Source organism: Sarcophilus harrisii, chromosome 3 (genome assembly GCF_902635505.1).
Source record: "Sarcophilus harrisii chromosome 3, mSarHar1.11, whole genome shotgun sequence".
NCBI classification, from domain to species: domain Eukaryota; kingdom Metazoa; phylum Chordata; class Mammalia; order Dasyuromorphia; family Dasyuridae; genus Sarcophilus; species Sarcophilus harrisii.
The window spans coordinates 407,550,048-407,576,587 of record NC_045428.1 but is presented as its reverse complement, the minus strand read 5'-3'; the positions used below and the strand labels follow the sequence as shown (position 1 = coordinate 407,576,587).

General features: G+C 32.2%; 1 protein-coding gene across 1 annotated transcript in view; it reads right to left on the bottom strand.

The window, feature by feature from the left end:
- LOC100933143 (sodium channel protein type 9 subunit alpha-like) overlaps positions 1–26,540 on the bottom strand; it is a 103,469-nt gene that overhangs the window by 52,590 nt on the left and 24,339 nt on the right. The window contains exons 3-12 of the mRNA XM_031960533.1: positions 12,637–12,902; positions 11,119–11,237; positions 10,627–10,716; positions 9,832–9,960; positions 7,811–7,902; positions 6,855–7,046; positions 5,500–5,566; positions 3,768–3,909; positions 1,642–1,848; positions 475–735 (exon numbers count right to left, since the gene is read on the bottom strand). Coding sequence (XP_031816393.1) covers positions 475–735; positions 1,642–1,848; positions 3,768–3,909; positions 5,500–5,566; positions 6,855–7,046; positions 7,811–7,902; positions 9,832–9,960; positions 10,627–10,716; positions 11,119–11,237; positions 12,637–12,855 — 1,518 coding nt within the window. The 5' untranslated portion in view covers positions 12,856–12,902. The remainder of the gene's footprint in view (positions 1–474; positions 736–1,641; positions 1,849–3,767; positions 3,910–5,499; positions 5,567–6,854; positions 7,047–7,810; positions 7,903–9,831; positions 9,961–10,626; positions 10,717–11,118; positions 11,238–12,636; positions 12,903–26,540) is intronic.

The window sequence follows — 26,540 nt, the reverse complement described above, 5'->3', positions numbered from 1 at the left end:
ATTTGTATTCTTTATACCATTCATTTAGCTGCATGTGAATCCCTCTGATTCCTCTGTTGTAGTCAAATAACATGATAATAAAATATCAATTCATAAAACAATAACAATTATCCATCCATCATGTTTCCTGTCATTTCATCACATTTCACAAATTAACATAGTTTAAAACATTCTTAAATAACTTCAATATCCATGATTCATTTTTATATATATTCAAAAAGTAAATTTGTTTTAAAATATTTGTCACTTTTGAAGTACAATGCAGAGTCTGGACTTTTTAAAATCACAGATTCATTGCAAAAACACCGGATCCAAGGAAAAAGACATATATTTATCTTTTCTCCACAAAGTTACCCCTCCTTTCCCTCTCCCACATATAACTATATCCCCTTCCCATAAAACGAAAAGACTATGTGATTAGGACTGGTTGTCCTTAAACATTTGCTTATCTGATCATTTAAGAAAAATTGTTACCTCCTGTGTAAATGACTCTTTTTCATGCATTTTTTTCTGAGAATTTTTAATACGATGAGAAAATTTTCTTCTGATGTAGTCTTCTGATTCAAATTGATGCAATTTTGCATCAATTTCCTTTTCCTCTCGATCAGCCTGGTTTTCTTTCTTCCTTTGCTCTATCCTCTCATCAGTAAGATCTGAAATCCCATTGGATGTTTCAGAGTAACTTTGATCTTTGCCAATATTTTTCTTTTCATCTGTTCCAAAAGCTGACATTGCCTGTTAGACCAGAGTTTAATTATGCCTTTTTTCACAACATCAAGAAATTTCCTCTTAAAAAACCCTCACAATCAGCAAGGTAATATGTTGTAAGTCAATTCAATACATACTTAATTTGTAGCTCAAATTCAGGCTGTATATACAAAGAGAACTATTGTGTTTTTTTCTTCACTAGGAAAGACTAAGAAGTAGATATTGCTCTTATCCCTAATGTAATAAATGTTTTAGATTTTTATTATATTTTAGTATGCAACTGTTGTATTATAAAAGCATTTTCACTTTAATTTTAAGTCTAATTTGTAAGACAGAAAAGTATCTTTCCTTAGCTATCTGCCACATAAAAACAAGAAATAAAGCTTTAAATGATATATATATATATATAATATACACATAACTAGTTGAAAATTATCTATACATTTTCAAAATAGCTCATTATTAAGTTCGATCAATAAAATGTAAATGAATTTTCTGACTAAATAAATTTGGTATTTCAGACCAATGGTATCTATGTATTGTAGTATATTACAGAAATTTAAAAGTAGAAGTGACTAAGTAGAACCCAATGGTCATCCTCAGTAGCGAGGTTCTAAGCTTAGAGGAGAACTAGATTAGCTAGATGTGACACTGAGTGGCAAAGGATTTTATATTGAGATTGAAGCCCCTGGGCATTTTGATTCCTTTTAATCCATCATGTTCCCTAATACAAAAAAGTTAATTGTACTATTGTTGCAAAACTATTACAGCTCTTTTTAGTATATTTCAAATAAAAAAATAGGTATAAGTTAACTTAGAATGAAGTGATGATAGAACAATAATTTGGAATCAGGATGCTAAACAGTCAGGTCTCTGGAGTTGCATTTGAGTTCTTTATTTCTATTAAGTATTTTTAAGTCACAATGACAATACCTGAATGGCTTCTTGCTCTCTTTCACGTTGGTATAACATGGCTTGATATTTCACCTGTCTTCGCTTTGCTGCTCTAATGGTTGCCCGATTCTGTTTTTCATAACCCATGGCAACTACGGCCATTTTCAAGGTTACCAGATAAAAGGAGCAAAAGAAAATGACAATTACAAAAAATATTACATAGGTCTTTCCAACAGCTCGTAGGGTCTAAATGGGAAAGAAAGAGAAACAAAGAAAAACATTTTTTTTAATGTTTTAAGACCAAAAAAATTATGAAATCTGTCATTATGCAGTTATGTGCTTCAGTAAGTAGATCCCTCACCCTGGAATCAGGGAGACCTCAGGTCAAGTGTATCCTGAGATACTTACTATTTGTGTGACCCTGAGCAAGCCATTTAATTTCTATCAGTTACTTTGCATGAGCAAAATAAAAATAATAGTGCCCAATTCCCAGGGTTACTGTGAGTGAAGATCAAATGAAATCATATTTGTAAAGTTTTGTAAAGTTTTTCAAACTTAAAGTGCTATATAAAGACTAGCTATTACTATTACTTTTATTCTTTCTTAATTTTAATATCATGGTTAAGAATTTGCTAGAGGAAATAGAGTTTAATTAATCTCATGTAATATGACCTTTGAAAACCTGAGTTATATATTAAAAAATATCATATGCAGTGAGGTACTTGGATTTAGAGCACCTGAGGTCAAATCTCTATCTGTTCTTCTTGGGCAGGTCATGTCACCCCTCTAAGCCTTAGTTTCCCTATTTGGGAAATGAGACAATTATACTAGATAGTGCCAAAGGACTCTTCTATCTCAAAAGCTAAGAACCATGTGAGAAACAAAATGAACTATTAAAATTAAATTCTTCAGAAACGCTAAGCAGCAATGAGAAATTGAAAAGCCAAATTTCCACAGAATGTTGTAAGCTTCAAGGTAATGTAAAATAATAAGTATCACTGACCAGTGAGCTTTCAGAAGAAACTCACTTGATTTCCAAACTTTTGATAAAGATGTCGAGGCTAGAAACTGATTTAAACTGATCAGGTTCAAGGACCCAGAAAGAGGGCTTTTTTATGTTCCTACGCTGCTTACTAGCCTGATCTCCCACATAGATATTGGAAAACTTTTTAATTTGAATTAATAAAAAGGTACTCACAGACAATTTAAACATCCACGTGGTTTATTACGATGTAGTAAATTAGCTGTAAGAAGCTTCCAAATAGCAAAACTACAAGGAAATCATTTTTTCCCACTTAAATTCACTCTTATTCTCCCATTGATCAACATTATTGCTCATGAAGAAAAAGTTCAAGTGAAGCAGTCAAATGAATATAACTTAACAAGATGTTCTAGCAAGCAACCACTCAAAGAAAACATGTACAAAGTTGTCTTGGAGTGGAACCAAATCTCTTTGTTTTCATTATGATAGGGGAATTTCATCTTAATTTCCAGTTTAATCTAATTTTGATTCATGGTCTGGTTCCTACAACAAATTCTATTTCCTGTTGGCTTGTTCCAATATAGTCATCATAGCTCTATGTGATTTATCCTAGACAGTGACAGACTCAAGCTTCAATGGGCAAACAGGTTATCCCATGAGCAGAGTGGAAGCAATTGAACGAAGTGCAAGACTAAGTATCTTTTTTTTTTTTTCTGAGAAACCCTGCAGAAAATGATATAAGTGGCAGAGCCAAATTGGCACCTAGGAACAAACTCTCATCCATGCATTGCCCTATAGGGTTTCATGCCTGTCTGAGACTAATTTGAAACAAAAGTGGTGTTGAAGGGGAAGCAGGATAGTGTGAAGATTAGAAACTCTGGTATACGTACAAGAAAGTGACTTTGAACAAGGTCCTTTCAGCCTTAGTTTCTTCTTTTTGCAAAATAGATCCAGCAATGTGGTATAATCTAACTCATAAAGTTTTGAGGAAAAGCTTTATAATTTGTGCAATTCAAAGTAAATGTGAGTAGACATCATTTACTATAAAATAAATCCTTTTGATAAAGTAAATTTGGACATTTCATTAGTTCTCTGGTTATATATTTCTCAGTCTTTTTTGGAAGCAACAACCCATTTGTGTTTAACTAGTATTACCATCTAAATTTACATTGCTCATTCTCACCTGTTGGTAAAGGCTTTCCCAAAAATCCAAGGTCATTAATCTGAAGAGAGACAAGAAAGCCCATCCAAAATTATCAAAATTTGTGTAGCCGTAATCAGGATTTACACCATTTTTCACACATAGGTATCCTTCTGGACATTGACTACATATAAAAAGAGAAAGAATTAATTGATTTCAGTTTATTTTTTAATCTGTTTAAGGAACAAGTAATGAATACCAAGTTTTAAACTAATTTACTCTCACCCAAATATGAAACAGAATGCTAAGCATTTTACTTTTCCTTATATAGCAAGTCAGAATCAACCTATGTCTTTTATAAGGGCCTAGCAGTCATCATATTATCATCATGATGATCATCTCCTTCTCCTTCTCCTTCTCCTTCTCCTTGTCCTCCTTCTCCTTCTCCTTCTCCTTCTTCTTCTTCTCCTTCTTCTCCTCCTCCTCCTCCTCCTTCCTCCTCCTCCTCCTCCTCTTTCTCCTCCTTCCTCCTCCTTCCTCCTCCTCCTCCTCCTCCTTCCTCCTCCTTCCTCCTCCTCCTCCTCCTCCTCCTTCCTCCTCCTTCCTCCTCCTTCTCCTCCTCCTTCCTCCTCCTCCTCCTCCTCCTTCCTCTCCTCCTCCTTTCTCCTCCTTCCTCCTCCTTTCTCCTCCTTCCTCCTCCTTTCTCCTCCTTCCTCCTCCTTCCTCCTCCTCCTTCCTCCTCCTCCTTTCCTCCTCCTTCCTCCTCCTTCCTCCTCCTTCCTCCTCCTCCCTCCTCCTCCTCCTCCTCCTCTCCTCCTCCCTCCCTCCTCCTCCCTCCTCCTCCTCCTCCCTCCTCCTCCTCCTCCTCCTCCTCCTCCTCCTCCCTCCTCCTCCTCCTCCTCCTCCTCCTCCTCCTCCTCCTCCCTCCTCCTCCTCCTCCTCCTTCTTCTTCTTCCTTTTTCTCCTCTTTCCTCTCCTTCTTCTCTTCTTCCTCTTCCTTCCTCCTCTTTCTCTTTCTTCTTCCTCTTCCTTCTGCTTTCCCTCCTCCTTCTTCTATAACAAACTTAGGTAACAAAATCCTGCTCTACTTCTTATCATTGGATAAATTCATTGTGTGCAGAGATATATCATAATCATCTTTTTATGCCCTACAAAATTTACTAGTGTATGGTGCATGGTGGACACTTGCTGAACTGAATATTTCCCAACTAAAGTGGTAGGAAAAAGGCTAATTTATATCATATTTCAAGTAATTTCTGCCAAAAAAAACCAATTCCAAGACTATCCTTTCATTAGGATGATTTTTATGCCTTTTATTCACACTCAGATATCTGAAAGTTGACTCAGCTCCTCCAAGATGTGTAATAGAACCCTTTCTTTAAGTAAAGGCTAGCCTACTTGAGTAAGTTGAGGAGACAGCAGGTTCTTATTTATACAGAATGAACCTAATGGATTAAAAGGACCCTTCATTCTTTTAGATTTTGCTACTACTTGTAAAGGGGGATTTATCCTCTCAGCCTCATTATTTATCTATAACATGGGAATGAGAACATTTGAACAATGTGAAATAACATATTCATTCTGAAGACAGAGCTTTACAAACTTTAAAGGATTATATAAACTTGGGTCACAGGGATATTATTTTAAATCCCTTTGCATCTCTAGATTCCTTGCATATGATAACTTCTCACTGAATATTTGTTGGTACATTGATATCTTATCTGATGCAACCTATGGAGAAAAACACAACACAATACAAACCAAGACTTCTTACCCAGCAAATGTACTGTTGCCACAAAGGAAAACATTCATTTCTCTTTCCAGAAGAAAACTGTCAAATCCTGAAAATATGAATGAGAAAATTTATTAAACTTTCAACATAACACCAGATTTTACAAGACCAGGATAGCTCTATCATGTATCATGCAAAATTGCATACTGGGTGACATTTGCCTTTCCCTATATTTCTTATATTTGTAAAATCATAGATTTAAATATGGAAGAAACATAAGAGATCACCTAGTCCAAATCTCACATAGTGCAGATGAAAAAAAATGAAGCCTAGAGAGTTTATGGGACAGGTTCAAGGTCACAAGTATGATATCAATTTAAGGCCCCCAAATCCACTGCTCTTTCTACTATTTCATAGTGACTACTTCACAGCTAATAAACATTTATTAAGTACCTACTTTGTGCCAGGAACTATACTAAGTGCTGGAGATCCAAAAAGGGCGAAAAGTCATCCCTGCTTTCAAGGAGTGTACACTTTAAGGGGATAGACAACATGTTATGTAGAGTTATGTCCAAACAAGCTATATATATATAACATAAATTGGAGATAATCTCTTAGAGGACCCACAATAATATAAAAAGTAGGAGGAAGAGATAAGAAGGGAAACCACTCCATGCATGGAAGACAACCAATGGATATACTCAGAGTTAGGAGATGGAGTGTTAGGTTTTAGAAATAGCAAAGAGGTCAATGTGACTCCATGGTGGAGTACATGGAAAGGTGAAAGGAAGAAGACTAAATAGGTGGGGAGGCAGGTGATGAAGGGCTTTGAATGCTAAACAGAGTATTTTTTATTTGATCCATGAGGTGATTGGGAGCCACTGGATTTTACTGAGCAGAGAAAGTCACATGGTAAGCCATGTATTGTCTACCACTTTCAGACATGTTTACTCTCATTTATAAATAACTGGTAACTTAATGAATTTCCTTAATAAGAAAATAATTACAGATTAAGTAAAAGAAAGATTATCCTTGTTTGGATTTGTCCAAAAGAGCAAAGCTAAGACCAATGATAGTACCTTTTATATATAACAGAAATCTCTTATCAATAAAGTGATTTTAATAGAAATAACTTTCCAAAAACAACCTTAAAAATATTTCATTTAATAGGCAAAAAAGAGAAGAGCTTGCTAAATATCCCTGGTTAGAATGTAAGAATGTAAGCTCCTTCAGGACAGTTACTGTTTTATTTTTGTTTTTGTGATCTCAGTATGTAGAACGTGTGGAACAGAATAGATACCAAAACATGTTTGTTGATTGCCATATTAATGCAAGTTTGTGGACTGAGTGATTTAAAGCCCATTTTTGGAGCACACTTTTGGAGTTATGATGCTTACTTTCATTGTCTAACATAATTTCAGTCATATTTCCTTCTTCTTGAGGCCATGGTAAACATTTATGCTTCAAGCTGCCCATGAATAGCTGCATCCCCATGACAGCAAAAACACTCAAACAAAACATAGTTAGGATCACCATATGACAAAACATCTTTGCTGACCGAGTCAGGGTTCCGATGATAATCCTTGTACCTGAAGAGAAGGGGGAGGGGGGTGGGAAGCAACATCGCAACAATGAAATGAAACATCTGACAATATATTATTACATTTTTTGTTGCAAAACATATGTAATACATTGAACCAAGAATCATATGGCAAAAGTAACCCTGTTCTTGTTGTTATTTAGTTATGCCCATATCTTTGTGACTACATTTGGGGTTTTCTTGGCAAGGATGCTAGAGTGGTTTGCTATTTCTTTCTCCAATTCATTTTATCCATAAGGAAACAGGAAAACAGGGTTCAATGACTTGCTCAGAATCACAGAGCTTGTGTCCATATTTGAACTAAGGAAGATGAATCTTCTTGTCACCAGGCCTAGTGCTTTTTCTTTTTTCTTTTTTTTTCTTTTTTTCTTTTTTTTCCTAGTGCTTTTTCTACTGCCCCACTTAGATGTCCATAAGATAAGTAGTTTTCATTAAAAGGCTAAAGTTGCCAAGAGCTCCATGTTAACATGTAGTGGTGCTTGTATAAAGGATCCTGGGTCACAATACACATAGAAAAATATTCTCTTGAACACTTGTTTCTTTTAAATCCAAATCTGGGACCCTAGGAGCAAAACAATTCTAAAATTTCTCAATATCAAAACATTGTTTTGGTTTACATATGTACTATTAGATAACTATAATCACAAAGTTCATATACAACCATACTAAATTCTTTCCAACTCCCACCTCTATCCCAAATATCCACAAGAGTGGAAGGGCAATGATTCTAAAGATTATGCAAATCATGTTTACCTGTGGTTAGAGAAATAGCTTTCAAAATTCTTAGCAATGAGAAAATTCCAAGAGCTGGAATACTTTCTAGGTTTACAAACATGCTCAAATACCTGTAGAGTTAAATTAAAATTATTAAAAAATTTAGACAGATTCCAGAAAAATCTAAGGACATTATCAGTTTTTAATGCTTTTTTTAACTTCGGAAAAATGATACTCAGATATTACTTTCTATATGTAGCAGGAATCTTTTTATCAATAAGAAAATGATTTTAAGAGAAAGAATTCAACAATACAAAAACTGGAAAGGATTTCAGAGATCAACTTGTCCAATGAAACAAGAATTCCTGGTGCCATCTCTGATTAATAGTGATAAAACCTTAGAGGGAAACCACTGGAACAGTGATACACATGCCTTCATATGACTATTAGTATGTATCCCCTTGTTCTTTCTGGCATGAATCAAATTTGTTATCAAATATATAAATTTAATCCGTCTTATTCTTTTTTTTTTTCTAGGAGAATCCATCAAATACTTGTGGAGAACTATCACATTTTTCTATTTTTCTTTTCATTTATCAGATGTTTCCCTCTCATCTTCCACTATCTTTAGGCATAATTTAGTTTAGTAATTAAACCACATAGTACACAATTAAGATTAATTTGACATTTTCAAATGACCATGTGACATAGTGCATAAAACTGGGTTTCTAGTTAGACACCAAGTTCAAATTCTGTTTCATTTACTATCTGTATAATTTTGGACAAGTAACCGATTCTCTGAAGTTCACTTTCCTCATCTGTGAAATGAGAGGGGTGAACCTGATGAACTTTAAAGTTCCTTACAACTACAAATTCTATAAGCTAATAAAATTAATTATGAGATGCTATAATCTAGAGGAAGCAATATTGTCTGTGAAAATATACTCAGAACTAGGAGAGTCCACATTTCCTACTTTATTTTGGACAAATATATTTAGAAAAATGAACACTCTCTATTTTTTTTTTATCAAATAGATACATTAAGAGATTTTGTTACAGAAGTAAATATTTTGACAAGAAACCCTGGAGACATATCTCCACTAAAAACATCATTAATAAATATTTTAATTAATAGGCAAAAAAGGAAAGAATTTGCTAAATATCCCTAGCTAGAATATAAACCCCTTTAGGATAGGTACTGTTTTATTTTTGTCTTTGTGGTCTCATTGTTTATAGTACCTGCAAGAGAATAGACATATTAATACATGTTTGTTGATTGAGTGATTTAAAACCCATCAAATACATAGTTAAAAGAAGATTTAAGATAAGGATCTAAAGACTTTTTGTTAGATGACTTAGTCCTTATTTTAAGACATTTGAAAGGAATGTAAGCTAGTAAAAGGAACATTTGTCTGTCTAATCATCAAGGGTTCTGTTCCAATTCTTATATTAATTTCTTTTTTCTATTTACTTTTTAAAATTTTATTTTTAACACACATGGCTTTATGAATGATATTGGGAGGGAAAAATCAAAGCAAAAGGGAAAAAATATGGGAAAGAAAAAAAAACAGAAAAATGAAATGAATATAGCATGTGTTGATTTACATTTAGTCTCCTTATTTCTTTCTTTTTCTGATTACAGATGGCATTTTCTGTACATATTTAATTATTGGAATTTAACTATTGGAATTGCTTTGGAACACTGAATCACTGAGAAGAAGCAAATCTTTCATAGTTGATCCTAAATTAATTTCTATCTATTTTTAGGTCAACTTGGACAAAGCACAATATCATTTGTACATGACTTCCCCTAGCTTTAAAATGGAAATAAAATCAAACACTCCTAACTGATAACCAAATTTTGAGCATGTAAAGGTCATAACAAATATGTATACTTGTTGTTCATTAAAAGAAATCTATAATATATACAATTCCAGATTCAAATACCAATGAATGTAATTCCCAAAATATCCTTTAGGTTCAAATTGTCTTAGCAAAATATTTGTTTGCAAAAATGTTATTGGTTTTCAATTTTAAGAAAAATACCTGAAAATACTTACGCATAGGCAAGAATATGGATATAAAACCAGTTCCAGGGATCACGAAGCAGTGTAAATGGTCCTATACAGAAGCCTCTTGCAAGGATTTTTATAAGGATCTCAAAAGTATATAATCCAATGAAAGATAACCTGAAGACAAGTATCCACAAGTATATTAGATGGAAGAATGACACATCAATAGTCATAAAAGAAATCTGAAAACTGTTGGTAAATTTGTATACCACATAAGATCAGAGGCAGAATTTTTAAATGACTCTTCTAGACATTAGCCATATTCTTGCTCCTAAGCAAAGATTCGAATAAATCCATCTTGTAACCCAAGGAAAAGGTCATGGAACTTCAGCATTAGGGCTTTTAAAGAGAGAAATGCCTTGGATGCTATCATAAGGGTTTCCAAAATCATTACTTGAAAAAAAAAAGTTGGTAAAGATGCATAACATTATCAATAGCCAAACAGTTTCTAAGATGAAATACCTGCTAAGCCAGTCAAATATTGGCTAACTGTTACCAATAATTTAAGAACAAGGGGCAAAGAGAAATTTCTTAGGAATTCCCTTTCCCAAAAAAGCTGTAGGAGAGTCTAATGCTTTCTTGATATTTGCCTATATTTTAAAAAAAATATAGACCCAATATAGTCCCAATGCTAGAATTGGCCAAGAGAGGATGATTATAGCTATATCCCCCACAGAAAGAAAACTACACAAAATGGATACAGAAATCAGTGGGCTTTTGAGTCAATATGGAAAAATACACATTCTCATTAAAATCTATTTTAAAGTTATTTTGTTAACTTACTCAAAATAAAATATCCAGTCTGGAGGGTTAAGGTTTGTCAGAAAAATACAGTTGAACAGGAAAGTGCCCATAAGGATCATGTTGAATGAAGTAGGTGAGGGTCAAGGAATATAAGATGATAAATCATGTTAGGAATTTTCTATGTATGTGATCAAGACAGTTATCAAAATGTTGATAATATACAACTTCTCACTATACAATGATTGTCAAATTACTTAAACAAAGCTATTTCCCCTACTTTGTGAAGTTTTGCAAAATGAAACAAATATTTGAAATATTATTTTCAAATGAAGACTACTACTATGATTATTCTCCAAATAAGTATGCTTTTTTCACACGTAATTAAAAGGAAATCAATGGACTAATATCAGAGATTCTTTTCAAGTGGAGAAAGGAACAAAAGTCAGATATGAAGGCTGAAACAATTGCATTCCTTTGGCTTCACTTTGCTTTTAAGAATATAATATTTGACGAATCACTGGAAAAGGATATCAGTTTACCAAAATCTTTATAGATATTCTTCTAATCATATGGAAAGGAGTTAAAATGTACAAAGCAGGGGAGGCGTTGAATCGAAAAATTGTTTTCCTTTTATTCAATACAATGAAAGTCTGCAAGAGGAAATAAGAATACAGTGAAAAGATAGCATTCTTACTTAATAGCTATTTAATTTACTTTCATTGTTATTGATTCACATTACTCATTCAGGATAAATAATATATATTTATATAAATGATATATTTCATATGTAAATAATATTACATATATGCCACATATATCATGGCATACATACTTATAAATGTCATACAATAATCACACATTATATATGTGTGTTGCACTTGTGTGTATAGAGTATGTTTAATATATGTTTTCTAGTTATATATGTATTTCTTATAATTTTATGACTGTGCAAATATAGCATTATAAAAAATTAGAAGTAGTAGAGAACATCTAATCATCTCAATAGATGAGGAAAATGAGATTGACAGATAAAAATTTCATAGAGCCCAGAAGAGAGCTCTGATCTAAACATACCACACCTAAATACTTGAAGTGAAAGGTCTGTGTTTTCTAAAATTATCAGATGATGTAAAACTAAATGAGTTAATTTACCAGATGATAATATCCTGATCCAAGAAACATCTCAACAAGATTAAACAGTGAATTAAATCAAATATGACAAAATCCCATAGGAATAAATCTAAGTTTTGCATTAAGGCTTAAAAAAAATTAAAGCTCAAATTATAAATAGAGATTTTTTTTCATGCAAATATCTGTGTATACAAGGTTTGCTTTTTTTGAAATTGCAACGATTCAATATTTTGGTGTGACCAAATCATAATAACTTAAATAAAAACTCAAAGAGTTTTCATGAATTTCAGTACATTTAAATAGTGTACATAAAATGTTCTATCAAAATTTAAAATACTATATAAAATTTCATATTGTCACATCATGGAATACTAACTTGTGTTCTAATCCTCTTTCTTAGTACAGTTTTAAGTTATTCACAAAGTTCCTTAATGGCAGAAGTCATGTCCATTTTTTAAAAAAATGCCTTAGAATACTTGGCATTGTTTACACAGAGTAGACACTCAATAAATTCATGCTGATTGGTTGATTGATAAGTGGTCGGTCATTGGTATTAGATCAACACATCATATAATTACTGAATATGCACAAATATGATACATATATATATATATTAGGTATTATATTATGGACTAGGGACAAAAAGTCAAAAATTAAACAGTCCCTGTCCCCTGAAATCTGCATTCTGTTGGGAATTATGTCATATTTATTTATTACTCAAAAAGTAAAATAACCAAGATGTCAGTGACAGAATCAACTTGAATTAAATGTAAGAAGATAACCTTGAGAGTTCAACATTTAAAATTTTACTGTCTTTTTATATTCAGCAAGCCTTTTTATGTTCTGGTAAAAATCTTTTCATTTGTAGAATGAGGTTCTAAAATAGAACCATTCTCCATGCCTATAAAAAATGCTCACATTTTTATCCAGGTAGTATGGGTCCAGGTCTTCCAGGGGCTCTGACATCATGCTTGTAGGAATATTGCCATAAAAAAATGGTAGCTGTTTACCAGCTTCCAAGTCATTATTTGGCTCTACTCCTTCTTCCTCCCCCTCCCTTTTCCTGGTAGCAGTGCATTCTTCAGCAAAAATAAGAGATTTTCTGGTGAAGTAGGTGAAGTTGTTGGGTCTCGCCATCTTTTTATTTGATCAGTTTTAAATCTCTTTTAGATTTTTAAAGAGCCCTAAAAAAAAAAAAAAAAATCACACACACACACACACACACATACAAGAAAAACAGTAGAAACAAAATCATTTGTGAGATGAAGGGAGTATATCGAGAAGTTCATTTGTTTTCAGTTCTGACCACAGAACTCAAATTATCAAATATTTAATCAGAATTTTTATTTGAATATACTTGTATATTTGAATACATATCCAAAAACCCCTACAGAAAATAATATTACTTTGTCAGCCAAAAGCTTAACACTTATATATATATATATATATATATATATATATATATACAGAGAGGGAGAGAGAGAAAGAGAGAGAGAGAGAGAGAGAATCCTCATTTCCCCTCTTATTTAGAGATTGCTTTATAATCGTTGATTCAGATTCTTATCTCTCCAATTAGGTACAAACTTTGTCAGAATCAGTAATCATTCAGTGTTCTTTAATGCTTCAATAAAGGAATATTTATCTATCCATATATAATTAATTTTAAATTTACTGTGCTGGCAAAGGATACCTTGACTTCTGTGTCAAATGGCCATTGATGGAATGAAAGAATGAGAGAGAAAAGACCAGGACCAAAGTTGTTCAATGTTTCAAAAGATGTGAGAATAATCATTCTCAAATAATTAACATTGGCTCTGGAGGAGCCTGGACCTGGATTCAATAACTAGTCAATCAATAAACATTTATTAAACAGCAGGCATTGTGCTAAGCACCTAACATGCAAAGGACAAAAGACAGTTTCTGCTCTCAGGGAACTTAGGCAGAGGTCCTCAAACTTTTTAAATAGGGGGCCAGTTCACTGTCCCTCAGACTGGTGGAGGGCCGGACTATAGTAAAAACAAAAACTTTGTTTTGTGGGCCTTTAAATAAAGAAACTTCATAGCCCTGGGTGAGGGGAATAAACGTCTTCAGCTGCTGCATCTGGCCCGCGGGCATAGTTTGAGAACCCCTGGAATGGTTCACCTCTTATTTCTGATGCAAATTATGAGACCTTGAGTAAGAGCCTTAAACCTCCTCAGGAAGTCTCCTAGCTTCCTTAGATCTTTATTTTCTTACCAGGACTGTGAAAAGATTGGATTTTTGGGATCCCTTTTACCTTTGAAATTAATAGTCCCATGAGGTGCCAGCTAGATTTCACAGAAAATGTATTCTTTTGCTCATTCCCTTCTATTCACTTCTATTAATACACATCCATGGATCCAGTTCCCTTTAAAATTCATTTCAATTAACCACTTCCAGAAAGTCTTCCCAGATTGTAACCAGATTAAGTCTTGTTATCTCCTTGTCTGTTTATTGTGTTTTATATTGCTATTATTTCTTTGGTAATTAAAGTTGATTTATTTTACAAAGCTAAAGAAAGTACATAAATAACATATATTCCCTAAAAAAAATTCAGCAAAAAAAAAACAAGATTATCACTGGTGAGAAATCTTACTTTCAATTAATTGTGTAATTTGTCATTTAGTCTAATAAAGTTGAAGTACTTCAATTTTTGAAAGCTATTGACAAGAAATTAGTTGAATAATCATATCAAATCATTTGTAAGCATCTACTTTTTCATTATTTATTTTCTTCAATTTTAATTCATGTCTTATGGAATTATTTTTGTTCAATTTTTAGGGCTAGTTGAATGATTAGTTTCAGAAATAATGGTTCAATGTCAACTTGGTAAGAAGTCTTTAGTGATGTGCCTTAGGATTTTGTACTTGCCTCTGTTTTATTTATTAATACTTGAAAACATGGTAGCATAGATAATGAAGCAATATTAATATTAAACATATATGCACCAAGTGGTGTAGCTTCTAAATTCTTAAAAGAGAAATTAAGAGAGCTTCAAGAAGAAATAGATAGCAAAACTATAATAGTGGGAGATCTCAACCTTGCACTCCCAGAATTAGATAAATCAAACCACAAATAAATAAAAAAGAAGCAAAGAGGTAAATAGAACACTGAAAAAATGAAATGGAGACAGAAAGGAGACACTTTCTTTTTCAAGTTCATGGAACCTTTTACAAAAAGAATATATTAGGACAAAAAAACCCCAAACCAAATGCAGTAAGGAGAAAAGAAATGATCCTTTTCAGACCACGATGCAAAAAATTACACCAACAAAAAGAGGGGAAAGTAGACCAAAAATAATTGGAAACTAAATAACTAAAAAGAATGATTTGGGGAAAAGAAATCATAGACATAATTAATAACCACCCAAGAAAAATGACAATAATGAGACATCATACCAAAATGGGGACACCAAAGCGGTTAAGGGGAAATTTATATTCAGAGGCCTACTTGAAAATAGAGAAAGAGAATAACTAATTCTTGAACTAAAAATGCTAGACAAAAAAACCCAGTTAAACATAAACTTGAAATTTAAAATAAAAGGAGAGATCAATAAAATTGAAAAAAAAAAAACATTGAATTAATTAATAAATTAAGAGTTGGTTCTATGAAAACCAAAAAAATAGACAAACCATAGTAAATCTGATTAAAAAGGAAAGAGGAAAATCAAATTGTTAGTCTTAAAATGAAAAGGGAGAACTCCCATAAAAGGAAATTAAAAAATTAGGAATTACTTTGCCCAACTTTTATGAAAATAAATTAAAACTTAAATGAAATGGAAGAATACCTTCAAAAATATAGCTTGCCCAGATTAACAGAGGAAGGAAAAATATCCAAAACAGTCCCATCTTAGAAAAGAAATAGAAAAAAGCTATTAACTAACTCCCTAAGAAAAATCCCCAGGACCAGATGGATTTAATGGAATTTACCAAAATTTAAAGAAAATTAACCCCAATGTTATATAAACATTTGAAAAAAATGGGATTGAAGGAGTCCTACCAAACTCCTTTTAAGACACAGACATGGTACTGATACCAAAACCAGGTAGGCTAAAAACAGAAAGAAAATTATAGACCAATCTCCCTAATGAATATCGATGCTAAAATCTTTTTTTTTTTATTTTGTAGAGTCTTTATTAATGTTTCAAGACCTTTTTTTTTTTTTTTTTTTTTTTTTTTTTATTTAATAGCCTTTTATTTAAGGTTATATGCATGGGTAATTTTACAGATTAAAATTACCAAACCTCTTGTTCCATTTTTACCTATAAATTTATCCCCAATGGGGAACAGTAGATGTTAAATATATTAAAATATAAATTAGATACACAATATACATGACTAAACGTTATTTTGCTGTACAAAAAGAATCAGACTTGAAAATTGTCAATTAGTTGTAAGGAAATCAAAATGAGGTAAAAAATTAAGATTAATTAATGTAATATTTTTAGTACCCCAGAGTTTTTCTCTGGCTGGTTCAGTTCATTACTGCTCCATTGGAAATGATTTATTGATTCGTTGAGGATGGCCAGCCCATCAGAACTGGGCCATCATATAGTTTGTTGAAGCTATAATGATTCCTGGTCCGTCGTTTACCCAGCACGCCTAAGTCTTTAAGGTTTTCTGAAATCTCTGTTGGTTTTTAAGAACAAAATATTCCAAAATCATATACCACAATTTCCCAACCTTCTCCAATTATTCATCCTTATTTTCTTTTAATACAAACAGGGCTGCCAAAATTCACATACAGGTCCCTTTCCCTTTTATAATCCTTTGGGATATAAACCCGTAGTAAATTATCAAAGGGGTATGCAGTTTGATAACTTTTGAGCATAGTTCCAAACTATCCGAATTTATCGTTCAAACTCCACCAAAATGCATCATTGTCCCAGTTTTCCCCAACATCCCCTCCAACAATCATCATTATTTTTCCTGTCATCTTAGCCAATCTGAAGATGTAGGGTATTTTAGAGTTGTCTAATTTATTTCCTGATTAATAATACTTTGGAGCAAAATCTTAAATAAAATATTAGCAAAAGATTAAAAAAATCATTCCCAGGATAATCATGACCAAGTGTTTATACTAGGAATGGGGCTGGTTCAATATTAGGAAAACTATTAAATAATTGATCATACAAAAGCAAACAACAAAAACCATATGATCATCCAATAGATGCAGAAAAGCATTTGATAAAATCCAACATCCATTCCAATAAAAAACTTGAGAGATAGAAAAAGGATTTTTCTTTAAAAATAGTGGGAATATTTAAAACCATCAGTGATCATAGCTATGGGGAAAATTTGAACCTTTCCCCAGTAAGATCTGGTGAAGCAAGGTTGCCCACTGTCACCATTATTATTCAATATTTAAGAAAAAGGGCCCAAAATAGGAGTTGAGAAAGAGATTAAAAGGAACGAATAGAAATGAGGAAACCAAACTATCACCTTTGCAGATGATATGATGGTATACTTTTAAGAACCCCAGAGACTACTAAAAGCTATTAGAAATAATCCATAACTTTATCAAAGTTGAGGTTATAAATATATACCCATAAACCTCAACATTTTATATATACCAAAAAACCAACAGCAAGAGATACAAAAGAAATTCCATTAGAATAACTGTCGACAGCATAAAAATTTGGGAATCTATCTACCAAAGGAAAGTGGAATTATATGAGAAAATTACAAAAAACTTTCCAAAATAAATTTGACTTAAAAAATTGAAAATATTAATGCTCCTGATAGGTTTGTTTAATATAATAAAGATGACAATATTCCCAAACAATCTATTTATTTAATGCTATGCCAACGATTCAAGAAAAATTTTAACATCTAGAAAAAAAATAAAAATAACAAAAAAAAATAAAAGGTCAAGAATCAAAAGATTAATGAAAAAAAAAAAAATGGGTGGCCTAGTGTACCTGACCCTAAAACTATATTATAAAAGAGTCACCAAAACCATTTGATTTAAGAAATAGATTAGTTGATCAGTGGAACAGGTTAGGTTACAAGAAGAATAGCAACTTAGCAATCTAGTTTTGAAAACCAAAGATCCAACTTTGGGATAAGAACTCATTATTTGACAAAAACTGCTGGGATAACTGGAAATTAGTATGGCAGAAATTAGGCATGGATCCACACTTAACACCAAGTTAAGTATACTTAAGTATACTTAGTATACCAAGTATATACCAAGTATACCAAGTTATACCAAGATAAGATCAAAATGAGTCCATGATATAGACATAAAGAAACGATTATAAATAAATTGGAGGAACATAGGATAGTTTATCCTGACTTGTGGAGGAAAGAAATTTGACCGACGAACTAGAGACCATTATTGATCAAAAATAGATTACATCAAATTAAAAAAGGTCAAACAAAACTAATGCAAACAAGATTGAAGGGAAGAAAATGGGGAAAAAACTTTTAAGTTAAAGGTTCTGATAAAGCCCTCATTTTTAAAAAATATAGAGAACTGACTCTAATTTAAGAAACCAAGTTATTCTAATTGAAAATGGTGGATAGAACAGAAATTTTCAGATGAGAAAAAACATTACCAAGAAAGAGGCCCAAATCACTATTAATTAGAGAAATGCAAATTAAGACAACCGAGATACCATCACAACCCTCAGGTTGGCTAAGATGACAGGAAAAAATAATAGTTTGTTAAGGGATGGGGAAAACTGGGACACTGATACATTGTTGGGGAGTTTAAAAACCAACCTTCTGAAGAGCAACGAATTATGCCCAAAAGTTATCAAACTGTGCATACCCCTTTGACCCAGAGGCATTTGGGCTTATACCCCAAGGGATATTAAAGAAGGAAAGGGGACCTGTATGTGCCAAATGTTTTTCAGCCCGTTTGTAGTGGCTGAAACTGAAAATGAATGGATGCCCAATTAGAAGGTTTAAATTGTGGTATATGAATGTTATGGAAATTTTTGTTCAAAAATGACCAGCAGGATGAATACAGAAAGGGTTGAAAGAATTAATGAAATGATGCTATGAATGAGAGAACCAAAGAGATCATTATATACATCAACAACATACTGTATGAAGATGTATTCGACGGAAGTGAATTTCTTTGAAAAAGAGACCTAATTATTTCAGTTGATCAATGATGGAAGAAGAAACCCAAAGAAAACACTGGGAATAATGTAAACTGTTGCATTTTTTTTTTCTTCCCAAATTTTTACCTTCTGAATCCAATTCTCCCCTGAAAAAAGAAAACTGTTTGGTTCTGCAAATATTGTATCTAGGATATACTATGACATATTCCAAATAGAATGCTTGCCATCTGGGGGGGGGGGGGAGGGAAAAATTGGAACAGAAGTGAGTGCAAGGGATAATGTTGTACAAAAAATTACCCTGGCATGGGTTCTGTCAATAAAAATTATTATATTAAAAAAAAGAATACTTGAAAACATGGATGGTAAGATGCCATTCAATATTACTTTCTTTATGCCAGTCCAGATTAAATTGAATGCATACTTTACAAAATCATATTAGGACTTATAAAGAGTGTTTGTGGTTGGTGGGGGGTATTTAGGGAGAAAGGAGAGGGTAGGGGTGGAAAACCTATTCTAAAATACAACTAGGTACTGAACCTGTGATTTGAGTGGTGTAGGGAATTCCCTGAGGAGGAAACTCCTTCAACCAGTGCAAGGCACATTGTCTTTGAAAGGTATAACAGTAGAAAATTGCTTAAGGCACTATGAAGTTAAATGATTTGTGCATGGCCATAAAACCAGGATGTGAGAAAGGAGGGACTTGACCCCAGGTCATCAAGGTTCAAAAGTTGTTTTTTTTCCTATCAATTATTTACATTGTCTCTTATTGTTCAACAAAAACAGGATTAAAAAAATAAAATGATTAATCCATAACAAAGATATGAATAAGATAGAATTCTAAGCATTTGAATCACTGAGTAGCCCTAAATTCATTATTCTAGATCCAAAGTAGCAAGAGATACATAATTTCCTAAATATTGACTCCATTAGAAACAGAGAATGGAGACTTTTACCTATATATAATAGCAATAATTAATATAAACAAAATAAAAGGTTTTATTTTAAATATATATACCATATATGCACAAAAGGGATTTAAAACAACTTCCAGAATTAAGCAGATTCATGGTACAATATTCTATGTTGTTGATTGAAAAAACAACACTATTTTCTTTTGGAATTCTCAAATGTGGGGGTACCAAAATGGTAATTCTGTAATAAGCTAAATAGTGTCTGCCAGATAGAATCAATCAATTTCACTACCAACACACGTAACAAGGCAAGACAAAGACATCTCCCAGTTGTCATTATCATCCTCACTGCCTTTTATTAGATCTTTATGTTTTGCAAGTTACTTGATATGTTACCTTATTTGATCTTCACAACAATTCTGTGAAGTAGATGCTGTTATTATATCCATTTTTAAAATGAGGAAAAATGAGACATAGAGAGGTTAAGTGAATTTTCCAAAGTTATAAAGCTAATAGATATTTGAGATGAAATCAGTATTCTTATCTGCTGCATCCCATAATAGTTTACAAAAAAATTCTTCAAATATATTCTAGGATTCCCATCAAATTCTTGTACAATATTGTCTTGCAATGTCAAGTCTCTTTATTACAGAAAATAAGAGGGAACTCATCTTGAAAAGAAAAATCGGGACAGATAATATTAACTAATCACTTTGTTTATAAAAGAATGCTTAAAATGCTCCCCGTGGGGGATGTGAATAAGCATTTATTAGGACCAGAAACTTTATATATATTATTTTACTTAGAACATCTCATTACAAGCAGAAGTGTATCTTTATGAAATCACCTAGATAAGTTAGTTCTAAAATATACTCTCAAATCACAGTCTTCTATAGGGTTAAGAAGGTACCTTAGTGACCATCTAGTTTCTTGTTTGAACAAAACCTCTCGCTAACATGCTGACGAAAGATTACTTAAAATCTGAGCTTAAATTTTTGCTAATTTTAAATACTTAAGTTTTATCATTTAGGGAGTGTTCTTCCTAAATGCAACATTTTAGCTCTGTTATAATTGAGACTTAAATACTTTAAAATTTTTTTAAATAAAATTTTTATTATTATTATTTTTATTAAATTTATTATTTTATTAAATAATTTTTATTAAGGCTTTTTAAAAATTAAATCCTTTTATTTTCGAAACATGTGCATGGATAATTTTTCAACATTAACCCTTGCAAACTTTGTATTACTGTTTTCTCTTACCTTCCCCCCTTTCCTCTTGATGACAAATAATCCAATATATGTTACACATAGTAGAAGTATATACTAAATCAAAAATGTGCATACACATTTACACAACTATCTTGCTGTACAAGAAAAATCAGATCAAACAGGAAAAAAAATGAGAAAGAAAATAAAATGCAAGCAAACAACAACAAAAAGAGTGAAAATGCTATGTTGCGAACTACACTCAATTCCTACACTCCTCTCTCTGGTTGTAGATGGCTCTCTTTATCACAAGTTCATTGGAACCGGTCTGAATCATGTCATTGTTGAAGAGAGCCATATTCATCAGGGGAGGGGAGGGGAAGGGACAGAAGGGGAGGGGATTGTTGTATAATCTTGTTGCCTTGTACAATAATCTACTGATTCTGTTCATATAACTTAGCAATATTTAAATACTTCTTAAAGAATAAATGGCCCATTGATCAGTTTTGTTATCAGAGAATAGGCAATGCAATGCATTTCCCTTTTTTGTAGAAAGAAAGGGGATCATGACATATAGATTACTGCACAAATTATCAGAAATTGAGATTTGATGGGTCACTTTTACACTGATTTTCTTTGTTACTAAGACAAGTTCAGTGAAGGAAGATTATTATTTCAGGGTATGACTATAATATATAAAACAAAATTATTAATTAGCATTTCTCCAATAAATAATTTAGAGCATTTTTTTATATGATTATAATTTTTTTATTGTAAAACTGTCTGTTCATATCCTTTGACCATTTATAATTTAGTAGATTCCCCAAAGTTCTTTATATATTTCAAATGAGACATTTTTCCGAGAAACTGTCTATAAAATCTTCCTCCATTCAATTTTGTATTTTCCTTCTAATGTTGATTATATTTGTGTTATTATTTTGAGGGAGGGTATACAAAACCTTTTTAATTTGATGTAATAAAAGCTATTCATTTTACATCTAACTTAAATCTCTATCTCTTGTTTATAAATTATTCATAAATCTGATAAGTAACATTTTTTTATCTTCTAATTTTCTTGTAATATTTATTTTGACCTTATCCAGGTAAATGGCATAGCATATTGGTCTGTACCAAGTTTTGCCATATTCCTTTCCAGTTTTCCCAACAATTTTTTCCCAAATAAAAATTCTTTTCCTCAAATCTTTATATTTATTAAATACAATATTATTGTTCTTATTTTCTGCCATAAATTATATGTATAGTCTATTCCATTGATATGCCTTTACATTTCTCAGCCAATAATAGGTAGTTTTGACATTACCTTATAATATAATTTAATATCTGGTATTAGTAAATTATTTTCTTTTACATTTCCCCCCATTATTTGCTTTGATATTTTTTTACTTTTTGTTTTTCCAATTAATTCTATTATTAGTTTTTGGAATTCAGTATTTTTTTTTTTAATAATTTAATTGGGATGACAATGAATACACAAATTAGTTTGGGCAAAGTTGTGATTTTTAAAATTATATTGGCCCTGCCTATGCATGGACAATTAATATTTATCCAATTATTTAAATCTGAAATTATTTGTATAAAAGGATTTGTTATATATTTGTATAAAAACATTTCTGGGTTAACTGTGAACGGATCCAACCATTTTGGAGAACAATGGAAATTACACCAAAAGACAGTTATTAAATTGTCTATACTCTTTGACCCAGGAATAAGACTACTAGATTTACTTTGAAAGATAATTAGGGGAAAAGGAAAATAACCTAAGTTTTCAATAGTCTTTACAACACCTCTTTTCTTAGTGATAATGAACTACAAATTTTAGGGATGTTCATCAATTAGGGAATGGCTGAACAAGTTGTAGTATATGATTGTGATGGAATACTACTGTATTATAAGAAATAATGAGTTCAATGGTCTTAGAAAAACATGGAAAAACTTTCACAGAATAATGAAGAGTAAAATGAGCAAAACCAAGAATTGTACACAATAATGTCAATATTGTTTTAAGGAGGACTTTGAATGAAAAAGTTATTTTGACTATTATAAATACCCATATTAAATCTAAGGACATATGAAGAAAGTTGCCATCTGAAACCAAAGAAAGAACTGATAAATAGAAGTATTTTTGAATAATTTCACACACACATTTATATATGTGTCTAATGCTGATCATCTCTTAGGCATATGGTGGGGGAGCATCAGAAAGAAAAATGGGAAAAAAGAAATTTATATAATTATTTTGTTGTATGTTTAAAAGAATTAGCAAGATATAGATATGTAGTTTCAGGTGAAATCATGTTTTCATTATACTATGTTATGGAAATGTTTGTTTTATTTCATAGATTAAAAAAACTCAAAAGGTATTAATAAGATATTAAACAAAACAATTAGCTAATAGGCCCATCTGCTACATGGGCTTCATAAGGCTCCTCCTTATGTTGTCATTGTTGACAAAAATGTATCAACTTCCAGGGAGATGAATGTATTCTAATTTACTTCTGCAAGAAGTAAGCAAGAAAAGTGTTTAAATTTTTTCATTTATTATTTAAAATTGGTTCAATGCAATGTTTTTTCCATGCAATTTTATGTTTTTGATATGCTGTGGTGTGTTTGTGCCTGAAATGTGCACATCTCCTCATTGCCCTTTGGGTGACTCTCAATCTTTGACTATTTTGGGACTGAAGTATGCCATGCCTCACAGCCAAATATCATTACTGGAAGTATAATAGTGTTAAAAATGGAGCTTTGTTTCAGGAAAACATTTGAGGTCATTGTGTAATTCTCCAAAGACAATTTAGTTCTTCTAAATTCATAGTCTTCTAGTTATCCTGTTCAATTTTTGGCCCTAAAATACTGTTGATCTGCATTTTCTGTGCAAGATATGTATAAAAATTAATGAGCTCTATAGGTTGGCTACTCAACTGCTTAGCAAACAAGAAAATAGACATGTTTGCTCTATGTGGCTGTGATTATCAGATAGATATGGCAGTCTTTTGAGTGATGGAGTTCATTGAGTAGGCCCTGTAACGTTCTTGGACTTGAAATGAACAAATAAATAAATAAATTTTAAAAATAAATAATATAAATAAGTAAAACAAGAGCACTTGGAAGATCTTTCCATTTATAAGAGAAACTTATGAAACTCTGATTACTATAATACTATAAACTCACTAACTACAAAGGTCCCATTATTTTCAGTGTCTCATGTTAATTTTTAGAATAAGATTAAGATTGCAAAATTTCAGGTCCTTTAATTTATAGACATTCAAAATACCAACATTTCTATCCTTACTCTAATTTCAGAGTAGGATACTCTAGATTCAACAGATTTCAAATCTTTCTTGCACAAAAATAAAATATTTTCAAAAATAATACTAATAATTTATCTGAAAATCTAGCCTTTTCTAATACTATATACATACATATAAACAAACCTACCTTCAAAGACTTTAAATCCTAATGGGAAAAAAGACTCTCTCCTAAAGTTTTTTCTTAATCAATGTGTTATATTTGTAAAATGGTCCCATTTTCTTTCATTCTCTATCTCTAGTTAACCTGTTTGGAAACTCCTTTTCCTTTTACCTTCCTGCCAACCAAAAGCTTATAAAAGGGCCATAAACTGTTTTCTGTATATGTATATAATCAAAATAATTGAAAAATAGTCTGCTACTATAATTTAGAATTTCCTCATTGCATTTTTTAAGTAAGCACTGTGCTCAGTTAAGCCAATGGATACAGATTGTATCTTCTCCCTTCTATTAGTTGAAAAGCACTTTCATCATTTAATCAAATGCATTTGTGATGGACTTTAGGGCTGGAGCCAAGATGGTGGAGACAACACATGTTTCTCTGACCTTTTGTACATCCCTCATACCAATTACAAAATCCATCCTCTGAATTAGCTCTGGACTAGTAGAACCCACAAATATTGGGAATGCAACAAATTATCAGCTGAAGATAATTTTGAAGATTGCCAGAAAATGCCATCTCAATTGGAAATGGGAAGGAAGCAGCCAGCACACAGCTTAGTACAAACACCAGCACAAACAGCACAGAGTTCTGAAGTGGTGCAGTCTCCACAGTCAGTGCAGACTCCATGTGGTGGAGAATCTATGGGGGAGGAACAGACCAGAAAAGGTCTCAGACCAGAAAAGGTCTGTTTCAAGCAAAAATGGGAGGGAGGCAGCTAAGCACAAATGGCTAAGTACAAACCCTAGTGCAGACAGCACAGAGTCCAGGGGCATTGCTGAGTCCACATTTTGTTGACTCCCCCGGGGAGCAGACTTCACATGGCAGAGAATCTACAGGGAATAATCTACAGGAATCTACAGCAGTATTGGCCACTCTGCCCTGGTTGAAAGACAGTAGATCAACAGAGAAGTTATAAAATATCCAACAAAAACACAAAAGATCAATAGTGAACCCTGAAATGCTAGAATCTCATGGGATCTGGCCACGCCCACCCAGCACCAGGAGTGAATCAGCACTGACCCAGCACAGCTGTGCCTACTTGGAAACTCTCCTCTGCGCCCCCCCCCCAAAAATTTTTTTTTTAAATAAGTAAAAAAGTAAAGCAGATTCTGAAAATAGATAGCTTTTATGGCAAAAGGTTTTTCAGATTTCAAACTCTGAGGAGACTAAAGGCAGATGGTATCCAGATAAGGCCCCCAAGGTGATATAACCTGGTCCCCGCCACTCAAGGCTCTTCTAGAAGAAATTAAAAGGATCTTAAAAGAGAGCTAGAAGAAAATTGGGGAAAGGAAATGAAAAATCTATAAAAGGGTTTGAAAAACACAACATACAAACTATCTGAAGGAGTCTGATTCTTTTTATACAGCAAAATAATGTTTTGGTCATGTATACTTATTGTGTTTCTAATTTATATTTTAATGTATTTAACATCTACTGGTCATCCTGCCATCTAGGGGAGGGGGTGGGGGGTAAGAGGTGAAAAATTGGAACAAGAGGTTTGGCAATTGTTAACGCTGTAAAGTTATCCATGCATATAACCTGTAAATAAAAGGCTATTAAATTAAAAAAAAAGAAACTATCTGAAGAAAATTCACCATAAAATAGACTTAGTGAAATGGAAAAAACTATATAACTCATTAAAAGATAGATTTGACAAAATGGAAAAAAGAAAACAACTCCCAGAAAAACAGATTTGTGAAACAGAAAAAGAAAATAACTCTTTAAAAATCAGAACTTGTGAAATGGATAAAAAAATCCACAGAACAACTTATTTAAAAATTCAATTATACAAATACAAAAAGAAGTTAAAAAAGCAAATGAAGAAAACAATTCACTAAAATTCACAACTGAACAAATGGAAATGAATGACTCAATGAGACAAAAGAATCAGTCAAACAAAACCAAAAAAATGGGAAAAAAATAGGAAAAAATGTAAAATACCTAATTGGAAAAATAACCAACCTGGAAAATAGATCTAGGAGAGACATTCTAAGGATTATTGGACTTCCTAAAATACATATGAAAAAAAGAGCCTAGACACTATCTTTCAGGAAATCATTAAACAGAACTGCCTGGATTACATAGAATCAGAAGGTAAAATGACCATTGAGAGAATTGCCTGAA